The following is a 14,660-nucleotide window of genomic DNA, read 5'->3' on the forward strand; positions in this document are numbered from 1 at the left end:
CCCGCTCCCCTGAGCCCCGGGAAACCACTAATTTATTTTCTGTCTCTATGGATTTGCCAATGCTGGATATTTCATACAAATGGAATTGTACAATTCCATTGAGAAGGCCAGGCCTTCTCTGACTGGCTTCTTTCACTTGCAATTATGTTTTCAAGGTTCAGGAATATGATACCTTTCTGAGAAACCAAATGAACCCAAATTTCAACGGTCTGGTGCGTACAGGTATCTTTGAGTAGCGAACTTTTCATGTTCTGCCCTTTGCACTCTCCTTTCTCCTTTAAAACCTGCAAGTGGCTGGAAAGTCTCTCTCGTCTCTATAAGCTTATTGAAGCTGAACTCTGTTCTTCAGCTTCCAAACTCAAGCTCCAGGTGCCTTTTTCTTGAAGACTGGCAACGTGCGATGACTCGGCATCCCCTCACTTTTGGGAAGTGACAAAACCCTTCCAGCCCCAGAAAGGTTTTTCTGTTTTTTCTCCTCTCCTTCCCGACATAACTTTGACTTTCTTTATCTGAATAAGATGAGTTTTATTTATAATTTAACAGTCTTGGATAGCAAGTTTCTTTTAAAATGGTGTGAAGATGCAGAAAGAATGATTCTACAATTTACATCAGAACAGATAAAGAAAAATGGACACAATTTTCACTTGTTTCATCATGGCTGCTATTTTGAAATCTCCCTTCTGCTTTATTGGCTCCTTTCTAAATGAGAAATTGTGTGGACTTGCATGTGGAAAGGGATCTCTTGGCTTGATCACTGTTACTAGGAATCCAAGTTCATTGGCTCATTCAGAATTCCCAGGGAGATAGGAGTGGTTGATGGCCAAGATACTGATTCATAATCAGTAGCCCGGTCCTGGTCAGGACTTTAGTTAGAACTTACAGGAATCTTACAACATACTGTTCTCTTGTGATGTATTTAAATAGTGTCAACAGGGTCAAGGTTATTGATGTTATATTTTTCTAATTTTCCTGATTGGTTCAGCAAAACCTGAACTGTAATCTATGCTACAGAATGACTCTGAACTTAGTTATTTACTTATTCTGTCCACTCCTGGCCCACCTGACCCCAGCCATCTCACAAATCTAAATTCTTCATCACAAGAGGGTCACAAGTAAAGGTCTGAATGATTCATTATGAATCAGTCTCTGCCACTAGACAAGCAGATCATATCATGCTTTTTTATCTCTCTTGAAAGGGGTTGGATATTTCCTCTCATCTTTCTCTGTTTTCCTTCTTTCCTCCCTTCCTACTCCATCTTGCTTCAAATCCTAAAATTCTTTAATCCAACATTTTCTAAGTATGGTCGGAGGACATTTTGATTCAGACTCCTCAAGGGGAGGGGGCCCTGAAATCTGCATTTTAAACAAGCATCCCAGGTGACTCATGTGCATGCTAAGGTTTGCAAACCACTGCTTTGGTACCTCTGATGATGAAGTTCGCCACCTACAGAATAGCAGCTGGGACGTGCGTTGCTACAAGTTGGGAAGGAAACTGGGCTTACTGAATCACCTGTGAATGCCTCCGGCAGGGCATAAATGGGTTGATTTGGAACCGGTGGCCTCTCTGATCCCCACACCAGGTCCACAAGGTTGGTTGTGATGGACACCAGCTGTCTGTTAGAGCCTTGGAGGGCCAGATTATAACTCTCCCAGGTGTCTGCAGAGACAGGAAGGAGTCACTTGTCCCTTGCCTATTTACACCTCAGGAAAAAATTGTGATTCAAGCAAAGTTAGTCCTGGTTCCCTTTGCCTCCATTTGCAGCCCAGCTGCCCTGAGCCTGCCCCAGCAGCCTGCCCTCCCATCCCCCCGCATGTGTGCCCATGCTGGGGTATGTTTCTCATCCTCTTTCTGCTTTCCAAGCCTAATGCCCTGAGCCTACTCGAACACTGACCGCCACAAATTGGCTAAGCTTGTCTTTTACATTGCCAGTGGCTGTGGGTGGTCCTTCTTTTGGGCACTAATTATTTTATCAGGGCTTCAATGTCACAGTCCAAAGGAATGGTGATGTTCTGGCCATTGGACAGGCTGGCAAAGAAGCCAGTTCTAAAGCACAAGCCTTTCAGTACATATTCATAAGGACTCCCCTTTGGGAGAATGGGCTGGCCAGCTGTCTGGGGCCCCAGAACTCAGAAAGTTGTATTCTCAGGGGCCTTTTTAAAAAAAAAAAAAAAAAACAACTCAGAGGCCCTCCCAACTCTTTTGACCCTTCTAAGCTACCTTCCAGAAGAGGGTTACCATGTGATTCCAGCACCATCATTGGCAGGGTTCCAGAGGAACAGAAGATGGTTCTGAGTTCAAGCACATTCTGCCTATTCATCCACTGGATCTTTAATGATTCACTGAGTCTTCTAGGTTGGGTCTCTGCACTCATGTATTTTAAAATATTTGTACTGATTCTTTTAAATGTATTTTAATTACACAATTCCATGAATACATCCTCATTGCAAAACATTCTGTAACTACAATTTCAAATGCTCTATTTTTATAGTCCCACCGCCCCTCCTTCTACCAAGGTCCATTTCTTTATATCCCAGGAAAGCTAAGTCACCCTTGTTGGCATGGACAAATTCAGGGACCGAGGGAAGACCATACCAATGGACAAGAGGAAGGGGTCAAAGCCCACACACCCTCCAGCGGGAATCTCGGTGAGGAGCCAGGTGACAATAGGAGTGGTGCCAACTGAAAGAAAGATAGGAAGGAATGCAGAGGTCACCCCCAGGGCCAGCCCAAGGCCCTGCAGCCAGGGGTTCTGTCTGACGGTCCTACCATGTGTGTCTTCCTTGAGATCAGCCTCGAAGGTCAGTGATGGCCTCAAATTTCCTAAGCTCCCCATAGGGACCCAGCATGGTCTTACATGCATGCTCTCACCTATATCTTCCTGAACCTAGTCCAGGTCCCAAGACTTGGGGGACAAATCCATACGGCCCTTCTACCTTCCTTATGGAGCTCCCAGTTGCAGTCCATCTGCCGCTCAGCCTGAGTCCAGTAGCGACTGTCGGTCCAGACAGCTGCTTTCTTCATGGTCACCACTGCAGTTCCTGGGGCAGAACAGAGAAACTTGCAGGTGAGGGTGAAGGGGAGGAACATGGCATTAGCTGATGGATGTGCAATTCAGTGCTGGCTCTGAGAATGCCACGAGGGGCCTCTGGAAAGAGATTCTCTCCTCCATTGGAAGGAAGTGAGGAAGGAGATGTTAAAAAGAGCTATGGGGGGAGCTGGCAGAAAGGTGTCCTGAATCAGGCACCTCTGCTTTGTGTCGAGGGCTGCTTGTGGACTTTCAGCAGAAGTGAGGTCAACTTTTGGCTGTAAGTAGGCGCTCTCAGGAAAGATGGGGCTCAGCGTAAAGACTCGGTGGCTGATCGGGATGCTAAGGCAGAGGCTCAGCTGAGGACTGGTGGGGAAGAATAATCCAGAGATTTTGGCAAAGGGAAAAAGAGCCTATGATGCACGAGGCAGGGTAGTTTGAAGCCTAAGGAGGAACGTTTGAGGATCAGAAAAGGAAACTTTGATTTCATTCAATGGGCCAGGATCACGATGCGAGGCCCCTTCAGACACTGTGATCTCATCAAGGGCTTCTGTTTGTGTCTCATTTGGCCATGTGAAGTGATGTTGTCCGTAAAGCAACTGGCAAAGGAAAGCTTTGTCCCCAAATGAGCCCTCATGTGAAGGGAATCGGCAGATTCTTAGTGGTTAGAGGTAGAAGTAGCAACTATTCAGAAACGGAGCCCAGGAGTGCCAGACTGGGCCTGGCTGCAGCAGAGGTAATGAGCATGGGAAGGCAGCCTCTGCCTCATTTCTACACATCGGCCTCATTTCTACACAGAAAGTGGCTGGTGGGCTATGAGATATGTGCCCTGGGGAATATGATGGCTTTGGGCTGGTGGAGGGAGACAGAGAGAGTAGAAGGGTTTTCTCTACAGTAGGTTCTGGGGTCCCAGATGCTGAGAGACTAGCCACATTAGGTCCTCTGTGACCACCTCTGGATCTACCAACAAAAGCAATGGGGCTGGGTAATGATTGTCACCTGCAGACCCTGTAAAGCCTGTAATCCACGCACGCCTCTCGTCATGTTGGCCGATGTACTCGTTCTAGGAAATCAACAACACCATCATTAGCCTTTTTCGTGGTGTCAGATCCCACATGAAAGGCCCCCAACCACATCCCATTATTTCTGTCTGTCAGCTCCAACCCCTTGTCAGCTACAAGCCCAAGCACACCAAGTGCCTCTTCCAGGAAGCCCTCTGTAACTCTCCCAGCCTTCAGTATCTTCCCTTCCTTTGAGCAACCGTAACTTTTGCAATTCAACACCCCCTGCCCCGCCCCATCCACACTGGACTCAGTGCAACACTGGACTGTTCTGCAAAGGAGCCTTGTTGCCCTGCCCTGCAAATTCTATGCAGTCTAGGGTCCTGTCTTTTGGTTCGTTTGGGATTTCCCCTCCAGCTAACCCTTCTCCCTCCTGAGTCAAGCACAGTAGACTGGGAACATCATAACTTCTGCAGAGGGCTTTACATATTATCATATTTTGATCCTCATAATCCTTGGAGATAGATCTCATTACAGACCCATTTCTCTTTGCAGAAGAGGAAACTGAGGCTCAGGGAAGTTCAGACACTTACCCAACATTCTTAGCCCTTCCCAGCATGTAGGAAAACTAATTCAAACAAGCTCATTGACACTGAAAATGCCCTCTCTCCCAAATGGGCTGGTGTTGGAAAGGTGGATGGTATGGAGGGTGGAGCTAGTGATGGGAAACGGTGGGATGGGTGCCCCCCTCTACAATCAACCCCGTACTCCCATAACCCAGGATTTTGGATCATTTTGCTACTCCATTCCACAGAGTATGGGAAGGCCTGGGCCGGAAGGGAGCTTAGAGTTCTTCCAGTCCAATTTCCAGCCCACCTTCTAACCTCCTAGGGCAAGGATACCCTAAACATTCATTCTGGATCTGCCTTCTAGGAATTGATGAAAATTGATTCTGAAGTTGTTTATAGTTTAATTTCTTGAGGTTAAGGAGGTTTGGCAATGTCTCCCCGCCTATGTAGAAGGATACATTCTTTCAGTTGCCCTAAAACTACCATGTCCATGCTCTCCACTTCCCTCCCTTTGCCTGTCTGATCCTTTCTCTGCCTTCATCTTCTGAGTTTTAACAGCTACTCTTTGTGGTCTCTGACCCAGGGTATCAGAGAGGGCAAGGGGGAGAGAAGCTGTCTCTTACCATGTGAGCATCCGTGTCTGGGATGATGTAGGCTGAGAGATTCTGGGTCTGCATCTGCTGGCGGAGGGCTGTGAGTGACACTGTGGTGTTGACCACAGTAACTGGAAGGTACTGACAGATGACAAGAAGATATCGAGACACAAACAAACAGATACACATGTTGCTTAGAGAAAATCACACATGGGTCCCTGGCCTCCAGAAGAGCCCCCAGCCTCTCCTGAAGCAGGGGTTGGGGAAAGTTAGGCTGACCTGGCTTGGGAAGGGTTGGGGCGGCAACTGATGTTACCGCTTAGTCTAGATAAAGATGCCTGGGCTGGGTGGAGATGGAGGTGTTGAAGAGTTTGGAAAGGGACCCCTTGTGACAGTAACGGGACCTGAGTCTGGGATGTGGGTGTGGGTGAGAACTGCAGGGGTCTGAGCTCTGGCACTGGGCCAGGCCATGCAGATGGTCCTTCTTTGGCTACCTGGGGTAGGGTTGCCAGATTAGTAAATAAAAATACAGGACACTTACCTAGTTATGTTTGCATTTCAAATAAACAATGTATAATGTTTTAATGTAATACTTACATTAAAACATGCACAATTTGGGCATACTTGCAGTAAATTCTTATTTGTTATCTAAAATTCAAATGTAACTGGGTGTCCTGTATTTTATCTGGCAACCTTCCCTTGGCAGGGCTTTTTCAGGTTGCCACCCACTGGTCCCAAATGGCAGAGGAGAGTGAATGAATGCCCCCAGCAGTTTGAGATATTGCCCAGAAAGACCCTTTCCAGACCAGTTCTCTATTTCTTTACAGGTCGTTTTAGCTTTAAAACGAAAAGCATGTTTTCGTTTGTGCTGTTTTGCTTTCTACTCCACAATATATCCATGTTTGTTTTAACATAAAAGTAATGTGGTTCGCCCACCCACCTGCCTGCCCCAGGGGGTCCCATAAAGTTGATATTGCTAGCAGATGTACTGCGTTTTTCCCATGGCTTACAGTGCTGCTGGCATGCCTACCCTTAGCCCCTACTCTGATTGTAGAAAGAATCACTCTGCTCCCCAGCTAGGAAGCTGACTACACAAGCCCCTTCTGCAGGACCTTTTCCTCATCTTCACACCCTAGGCCTCCCTCTCTTGCCCTTCCTTTGGCTTTTCTTTGGTTTTGGTTTTGTTTTGTTTTGTTTTTGAGACAGTCTTGCTCTGTTGCCCAGACTGGAGTGTAGTGGCACGATCTCGGCTCCCTGCAACCTCTGCTTCCTGGGTTCAAGCAATTCTTCTGCCTCAGCCTCCCAAGTAGTAGGGATTACAGGGACCCGCCACCATGCCTAGCTCATTTTTTTTTATTTTTAGTAGAGACGGGTTTCACCATGTTGCCCAGGCTGGTCTCGAACTCTTGACCTCAGGTGATCCACCTGACTTGGCCTCCCAAAGTGCTGGGATTACAGGCGTCAGCCACAGTGCCCGGCCTCCGTTGGCTCTTCTAACCCCTGTCTTCCTCCCTCTTCCCTTCTGTGCTTCTCCTTTTGCTGTCTGGAATTTGTCTTTTTTCCCTCCCATCTTCCTAGCCTCTGCCTGGCCTCAGCCAAAGGCCAGCTAGGGCCCTCCTGCCCTCCTCCCACCTCCTAGTGGGGTTTCCCAGACCCAGATCAGCACGGAAACAGATAACCTGCTGCGGGGAATGAGTGGGAGGGAGGGGAGGGCACTGATGTGGAGGGGAGGGAGTGGAGGGGGTAGGGGCCCCAGAGTCCGGAAATCAGGAGAAAGCCTGATAGGGGGAGGGGCTACCAACTGAGCGAATGGGGGATGGAGAAGACGATAGGGCACAGCGGGGGTGCCTCGATGCAGGGGTGCATGGGGCAGGGTGGCGGGGAGGTGCGCTGGGGGGGAGGGGGCTTGTGCGTGGGGCGGGAGCGGGGGCGGGGGCTACTCACAGGAGGGTTGGTGGAACAGTTTCTCACATCCTGCCCTCCAAGGTCCGCTGGCTTTGGGTGGCCCCAGGCACAAGCTAGAAGCCCAGAGAGAAACCCAGGGTCATTTGGGGACCAGCTAGTTACTAGAGAGGGAAGGACCTCAGCCCGCCCCGCAGGGCCTCCGTCCTTTGAAAGGCACGAAGCTGGCCAGCTCTACTTGAGGATAAAAATAATCACATTTCATAGGAAATCAGGCTGAATTGGATAGCACCCTGGGTCACAATCAAAGAAATCTGTTTCATAGACAAGTGATTGCCACTTTTGGATGGGTTTTAGTGCTCATTAAATCAATTTTTCTTCTAATCTAATTGGGTCTTTTCAGGGTTTAGTGAAGTGGAAAAGTTGTGTGTAAATTAAATTTTTGTTATCAAATTTTCTTTGAAATGCTCTAGAGGATCACACTAAATAATCACCCCACCTTCATTTTAGCCTTTTATAAATCTAATTGTATAATACACTGGGTTGACTTCAATTCAAGGCCTGCTTGCACTGTTTCTTACAGTCCAAATCTTTGCCTATCGTTCCAGGCTCATTTTCAATATATTAGACAGAAATCCCAGTCTTCCATGGTGGGGAAAGGTGGATTAATTAGCATTTAAAGACACCCTACTATGTGCCAGATACTGAACGCAGCAATTCACCTACAGTATCTCATTTGATATTTGTGACATCCCTATGAGGTGGAAATTATTGTTCAGTTTCTGCAAAGGAGCAAGTCAAGGCCCAGAGAGATCTGGTAACTTGTCTAACTTGTGCCACCAGCAGTCAGTGGTAGAACAGGGATTTGAACCAGGCCATCTTAATACAAAAGAGGTCGTTTCTGTCCTCCCACTCTGCCAAGTATGAGAGGTGGGCCTGGAAAGGGTGATGCCACAGAAGGGACAGAGTATATGGAGATCTAGTTTCCAGTTAGGGCTCTGCCCCAAATTTAGAGTGACTCAAGAGTGACTCCCCCAATATTGAGCAAACATCTAAGCGCCTACTGTGTGCCAGGCACTGGACTAAGTTCTCCAAGCTCTGGACCTCTGGAAAGGAGGGGCTTGAATTAGACAAAGTCCCTTCCTGCCCTGAAAGCCCAGTGGTCTCTGATAGTCCTTGCCTCTAACCCCTCTGTCTTTTAGGGAGGGATTTCCCTAGAGGGTAATGGGGCCCTGAGTGTGGGGAGACGTTACACTCCCCCTGGCCTCACCCCTTTTTTTTTTGAGACAGAGTCTCTCTCTGTCACCCAGGCTGGAGTGCAGTGGGGCGATTTCAGCTCACTGCAACCTCTGCCTCCCGGGTTCAAGCGATTCTCCTGCTTCAGCCTCCCAAGTAGCTAGGACTAGGCATGCACCCACCACACCCAGCTAATTTTTGTATTTTTAGTAGAGATGGGGTTTCACTATATTGGCCAGGCTGGTCTCAAACTCCTGACCTCAAGTGATCCACCCGCCTCGGCCTCCCAAAGTGTTGGGATTACAGGCGTGAGTCACTGCACCCAACACCCGTCCGCACCTTTTTTTTTTTTTTTTTTTTTTTTTTTTGAGATGGAGTCTCCCTCTTTTGCCCAGGCTGGAGTGCAGTGGCATGATCTTGGCTCACTGCAGTCTCTGCCTACTGGGTTCAAGCGATTCTCTGCCTCCGCCCCTTGAGGAGCTAGGATTACAAGTGTGTGCCACCATGCCTGGCTAATTTTTATAATTTTAGTAGAGATGGTGTTTCACCATGTTGGCCAGGCTGGTCTTGAACTTCTGACCTCAAGTGATCTACCTGCCATGGCCTCCCAAAGAGCTGGGATTACAGGCATGAGCCACCACACCCAGCCACACTTTTAGTGGGTTGAGCTACAGATGCAAGGAGGGTGGCTGGGGTTCATCACCATGAACGCTCTGCGTGATTTTGTCTTGGTCTCATAAACTCAAGGATCAGATGTGACCCATACTTTTTTTTTTTTTTTTTTTTTGAGACGGAGTCTCGCTCTGTTGCCCAGGCTGGAGTGCAGTGGCCGGATCTCAGCTCACTGCAAGCTCCGCCTCCTGGGTTTACGCCATTCTCCTGCCTCAGCCTCCCGAGTAGCTGGGACTACAGGCGCCCGCCACCTCGCCCGGCTAGTTTTTGTATTTTTTAGTAGAGACGGGGTTTCACCGTGTTAGGCAGGATGGTCTCGATCTCCTGACCTCGTGATCCGCCTGTCTCGGCCTCCCAAAGTGCTGGGATTACAGGCTTGAGCCACCGCGCCCGGCCCATACTGTTTATTTAAGAAAATGAACACCCATTTCTGTAGAAACAGATCCCTGGCAAAATGTTGGCACTGAGATGCTAACATAAGAAGCAGGACACAGCCAACTTATGTCTCTCTGGACACCAGAATATGCTGTTCTCTGAGGCCAGGGGTTCCCAAGAGTAGGCTCTGCAGCTGAATGACTCTGTGGTCCCTGGCACAAGGCCTGGCTCTGGGTAGGTGCTCAGGAACTGGACACTGAGTGACTGATCAGGCCCTGCCGAAAGATAACAAAGAAAGGAAGGCTAAGGTGGGAGCGCTGGGCTGGGCACCTAGTTGAGGACAGAGGGTGCCGCAGGAATGATGAAGACTCTCTCCCTGACCAAAGTTTAGTTAGGCTCCCCCAAAGCCTCTTCTCCACTTGGCCTTGACCTTGGCCTTCTGTGTCTGTCCTGCCCTTGCCAGGCCTGCATCACCCAGTCTTAGCAAGAATCTTGCTAAGTCAGTTTAGACACCCTTGATATCTGATCACTCTGGCCTGCTGCCAGCAAGAATCCTGTTCAGTCGGTTTAGCAAGAATCCCCCTACCCTTGCTATCTCCTCTTAATACTTTTCCATCCACTGACCCCCTCACTCTGCTCCTTGGCTACAGATCCCTGGAAGTCTTTTCTGTAATCAGAGTTGAGTCCCATCTCTCTCCTCTATTGCAATGCGGTAGTCTTAAATTAAGTTTTCCTTACCGTTTTAACGAGTGTCAGAATAATATTTTTTCTTTAACGGGGGAATGTAAAGGTGCCAAACCAGACTCGATCCAAGTCATGAGGGCCCCCAACACTGGCCCTGAGGTGCCTCTTCCTCAAGTCAGAGAGAAGAAGCAACAGAAAAAGAGACTCATGCCCCACCCCTCACTCCAACCCTTTCTGAGCTCAGAGGGGAGAGGTCAGAGGTGCCTTCCAGTGGAAGCTAGGATGCACATACCACAGAGGAGGACCAGCCAGGGGCAGCAGCCCCAGTGAGCCCGGGCCATAGGGTCTCCAGATGCAGGCGCTGGGTGGATGGAGGGACAAGGGAGAGAGGGAGGGCTCTTTCCCCGGCCTCTTCCTTCGGGCCTTTCCTGGGCGCGAGCAGACAAGGGGTGGGGGCTGGCGTCAAGAAGGAGGCGTCTGGCTGCTGGATGGAGAGTGCCTCTCTGGTCTTTTGTTTAGGAGGGCTCTGGGAGCCAGGGTGGGCAGAGGAGCTTTGGGCTGCCCGAGGCGGACTCTGCAAGTTCCTAGTTGTCTACGATAGGGTGTGAGGCTATCCTGGGCAGAGTCCAAAGATCTCAAGAGACAGAGGCACAACAGCTGGTCTCAATCAGCCTGCTTTTCCCAGCCCCCTCTCAGCAGCCGAGCCCCAGCCATTCCTTAATTTGGTCCCCTTCTCTCCAGCAAGCTGATTCCCATTAGCTCCCACACTCTGGGCTCTGGCTCCAGCACCTGCTTTTGCTGTGGGGATGGAGATTTGCCTCCTGCTGCTGCTCCTCCTCCTCCCCCCTCTTCCTCCTCCTCCTTTTCCTTCTCTTTCTCATTTTTCCTCCTTCCCCTCATTTTCTGTTTTCCTCCTCCTCTTCCTCTTCCTCCTTTTCCCTCTTTGTCCTCCTCCTTTTCTTTTTTCCTCCTCCTTCTCCATTTCCTCCTCATCCTCCTTTTTCCTCTTCCTCCCCCTCCTTTTTTGTCTCCCCCTCTTCCTCCAAGCTGGCTGGAAAAGCCAGTGTCCTCTCTTCTTGCAGTGCTTGGCAATTCCCACTGTACCCCTTGGGAAAGTTGGTTGTGACTGGAGAGTTACTTTCTTGAGCTGGGACGAGTCCCCCCAGGAGCGCCCACTCTGAGGAAGTGATGCCAGCTCTTCCCTTGGGATCTGGGGAGTCCCATTCCACTGCATTTTCTGAACCTGCACTCTGGGGAACTGAGGCTGTTGGAGTCACTCACACCTGGGAGGAAATGAAAGCCCAAAGATGCCCCTATCTGGAGGGTTCGAAGGATGCCACTGAAGAGGGAAGAAGACCCAGAAAGGGGAGTTTGGGCGCTCTGAGAAGACTAACTTGGTGAACTGGAAATGCTCTTTCTGCCATAGCTTCTAGAACAGCGATTTGGTTACCCCGAAGTGTCTCCCCACGAGGGAAGTGGAGAAGCTGAGGCCTGCCTTGTCTTCACGCCCAGCTGAATCAGAGGGCAGCATCAAGGCAGCTCCTAGTAAATGCTCTACAGAACCCTTGCTCTTTGGGCTCGAGGAAGGCGATGTCCCAGAGAGGAATGCTTTAGAGAGACAAACAGACCCAATGGGGTTGGGTGCTCACCTAGCCTGGAGGGCCCCAGAGGCAAACCGCCCATTCCTTTTGTTTCTATTTTTATTTTTGAAACAAGGTCTTATTCTGTTGCCCAGGGTGGAGTGCAGTGGCATGTTCTCGGTTCACTGCAACCACAGGCTCCCGGGCTCAAGTAATTCTCCAGCGTCAGCTTCCCGAGTAGCTGGGACCCTAGGTGAGTGTCACCATGCCTGGCCACCATTCCTTTTGTTTCTATTTTTAATGGATTTACAGTCTGCTTATGTCCACATCAAGTTTAAAGCAACTTTCGACAATCCAAGAATGACAAAATAGGCCATTTTGAAGAGGGAAAGAGGACCTTCATGGGAGTCTCCGAAGGGGCAGAGTCAAAATGATTGAGGTGGCTCAGTGAACTTCATTCTCAGGAACAAAAGCAGAGGGCAGGAGCCCACAGCCTCAGAGGACAGACCAGGAACAAGGAGAACTTGAGAATGCTGTCATTCAATAACTGCTGAAGCTCCCGCAGCCTTTTCCCCAGGCTCCTCTCTCCCACCCCTTCCAGAGTTGGTAATGAAATTATTCCCAGAGACCAGAGCACTGGGAAATGCCCCCTCAAAGCCTCCTCCCCACTCTGTTCACTGTAGTAGCCATCCTGAAGGGCAAGCAGGCAGAGCTGATGAGATTGTGCATGGGAAGACCCCTGAAGATAGCCTTTGAGGACAAACACAGTCCTGTTTTTCTGTCAGTGAATTGAGTCTTGAAACACTGACTTGGAAGCCATCTGCCTGAGTTTCAATCCCAGCTCTGGCACCCACTAGCTGTGTGATCGTGGACAAGTGACTTTATCTCCCTGAATTCCCAGTGTCCTCACCTGTGAAATGGAGTAATGATAGTACTAACTTTTTAGGGTTGTTATGAGGATTCACTGGGCTAATATTTGTGATGCTCTCAGAACATGCCTCGCGGAGACAAGAGTAAATGTTCTACAAATGTTCGTTAACTCACATACTAGAACTAAATAAAGCCAGTCTCATCTGTACTTTGTTCTTTCTCTCCCTGGCATCCAGCACTCCTGAAATGGCAGTTGTTATAGCAAAGATCAGCTGAGCTGAAGGGCCAATCCCTGAAGCAAACAAACTAAACAGGGATTTCACCCGCATCTTCTGGACTCTGCCCAGGGATGGTCCCCACGTAATACTCAACCCTCTGGTTTCATACTTCTGGGTCCCAGCCTTAGTCCTGGTGGCAAAGATAACTTCACTTGCCTTCATCAGCTCTTTCCTTATCTCCCTATTTTGAAACCACTGTCTTTACTCTTATCAGTTGAGAGACTTCAACCCAAGTTGGCAATAGGCTTGAAGTGGAAAGAAATGATTCAATGTGGGGAGGGTTGATTGGCCGAGTCTTTGCATCAAAGTTGTTTGGAAGATGCATGCGTCACTAGAGTCTTGTTCTGGCCTGCTCACGCAGTGGACTTCTGCTTGTTTTACTTTTTGGTCCAAGGCTAGCCTAAAAGCCAAATTCTGAAATCGGAGGTGATCTTTTCTAGAGTACCTCCTGTCTGTGCCTCTTATTTTGCATCCTGATGCCACCCCAGGCTTGTCACCCTGACTTCCAACATGAGCCTGCCCTCTCTGGGCACCAAAGCCTCCTTGACTTCCATCAGAATACACCTTCCTGACTTACATGTTCTCTTGCCAGGTGACAACCACTAGGTGTCCTGAATCGCAGATGAGGTCACAGTAACAACTCATGTCATGAGTATGAATGAGAAAATGCATATAAAGTGATGAGCAAGCAGGAAGCTCTAGCACCAGGGATACAAACAGCTCTGCTGTGGGAGCCCCAGGGAAGGGTAGAACCTGGAGGAAGGCCAGGAATCAGAGAGGTGGAGTGAACCTTGGCAGTAGAGGTGCAGAGATGGCATTGCAGGAGGTGGTCACAGGGAAGGACAGCAGTCTAGGGGCAGATTGGCAGCAGTAATGTGAAAAGCAGCCTGAAGAAGCACAGGTGGACAGCGCTATGGCCTGGAATAGCTGGTGGCAACAGGGAAGTCAGAGACCCAAGGGGGATATGAGCCCTGCAGAGCATCCCCTGGGGATGTCCCAAGTTACTGAGGATGAAATCATGAAATGATACCTGAGGTTCTGCAGTTCTCCAGGTGGGAAGGAGACTTTTGAGCTAGCACATGCCCAGTCTAACTGTTCATGTGACCTCAGAGGCTGAGGGACTGGGGACGCTTGGCCTCGTGGGCACAGCATGTGATCTCTGCTTCCAAATTCCCTTTATAATCTCCCATCAGATTCCAGCATCTCATGCTGGGAGACAGGCAGGGTTCTCAGCAGGAGAAGAGAAGACAGACTTGGAGAAAAAAAGTGGCTTTGCCTGGGTCCAAGCTGACCTGTGGCAGAGCTGGGACTCAAACCTGGGTCTGGGGAACTTAAAAGCCCATGCTCTGTCCATTGGGCCTCATTGTCACCCCAATCTGAAGATCCTCCATGGCTCCCACCCCCTCAGGGTAGAATTCAATATCCTCAGCTCAGTGGCCAAGGCCTTCCTCCCTAACATTACCCATCTCTTCTTGTCCACATTCTCTCCATCCATCAAAGTCCAGCACAAAAGTCATCTTATCTACCAAGCCCTCATCACCTCAAATTCATCTTGGAGACTTCCATAACATTTTATGGGAGCTTCTATTTTCAAAGACTCACACTGACCTTTTTCTTTCTCAACAACTCTTCTGTCTTAGGTCACCCATCCCCAAGGGCAGGAGCTTGCTTTTTATAAATGTTTAGATCTAGGACAGGTCCTGTCCAGGACAGAGCCCAGCAAAAAGTGGGCTCAACACAAGTTTGCGGAGTTGATACATTAACTCCAAAGTCCAAAATTCAAAGTCTCATCTGGAAATGAGTTCCTTCCACCTATGAGCCTGTAAAAATAAAAAACAAGTTATTTACTTCCAAGATGCAATGGGGGGATAGGC

At 49.1% G+C, this 14,660-nt stretch overlaps 1 protein-coding gene across 1 annotated transcript in view; it reads right to left on the reverse strand.

Moving 5' to 3' along the window:
* The window catches only part of XPNPEP2 (X-prolyl aminopeptidase 2), a 31,028-nt gene extending 20,396 nt beyond the window's left edge, over positions 1–10,632 (reverse strand). The window contains exons 1-7 of the mRNA XM_073013410.1: positions 10,351–10,632; positions 7,134–7,207; positions 5,220–5,330; positions 4,026–4,089; positions 2,935–3,039; positions 2,594–2,680; positions 1,511–1,657 (exon numbers count right to left, since the gene is read on the reverse strand). Coding sequence (XP_072869511.1) covers positions 1,511–1,657; positions 2,594–2,680; positions 2,935–3,039; positions 4,026–4,089; positions 5,220–5,330; positions 7,134–7,207; positions 10,351–10,399 — 637 coding nt within the window. The 5' untranslated portion in view covers positions 10,400–10,632. The remainder of the gene's footprint in view (positions 1–1,510; positions 1,658–2,593; positions 2,681–2,934; positions 3,040–4,025; positions 4,090–5,219; positions 5,331–7,133; positions 7,208–10,350) is intronic.
* Positions 10,633–14,660: the final 4,028 nt, after the last annotated feature.

The sequence above is a fragment of the Chlorocebus sabaeus genome, chromosome X (assembly GCF_047675955.1).
Source record: "Chlorocebus sabaeus isolate Y175 chromosome X, mChlSab1.0.hap1, whole genome shotgun sequence".
Classification (NCBI taxonomy): Eukaryota; Metazoa; Chordata; class Mammalia; order Primates; family Cercopithecidae; genus Chlorocebus; species Chlorocebus sabaeus.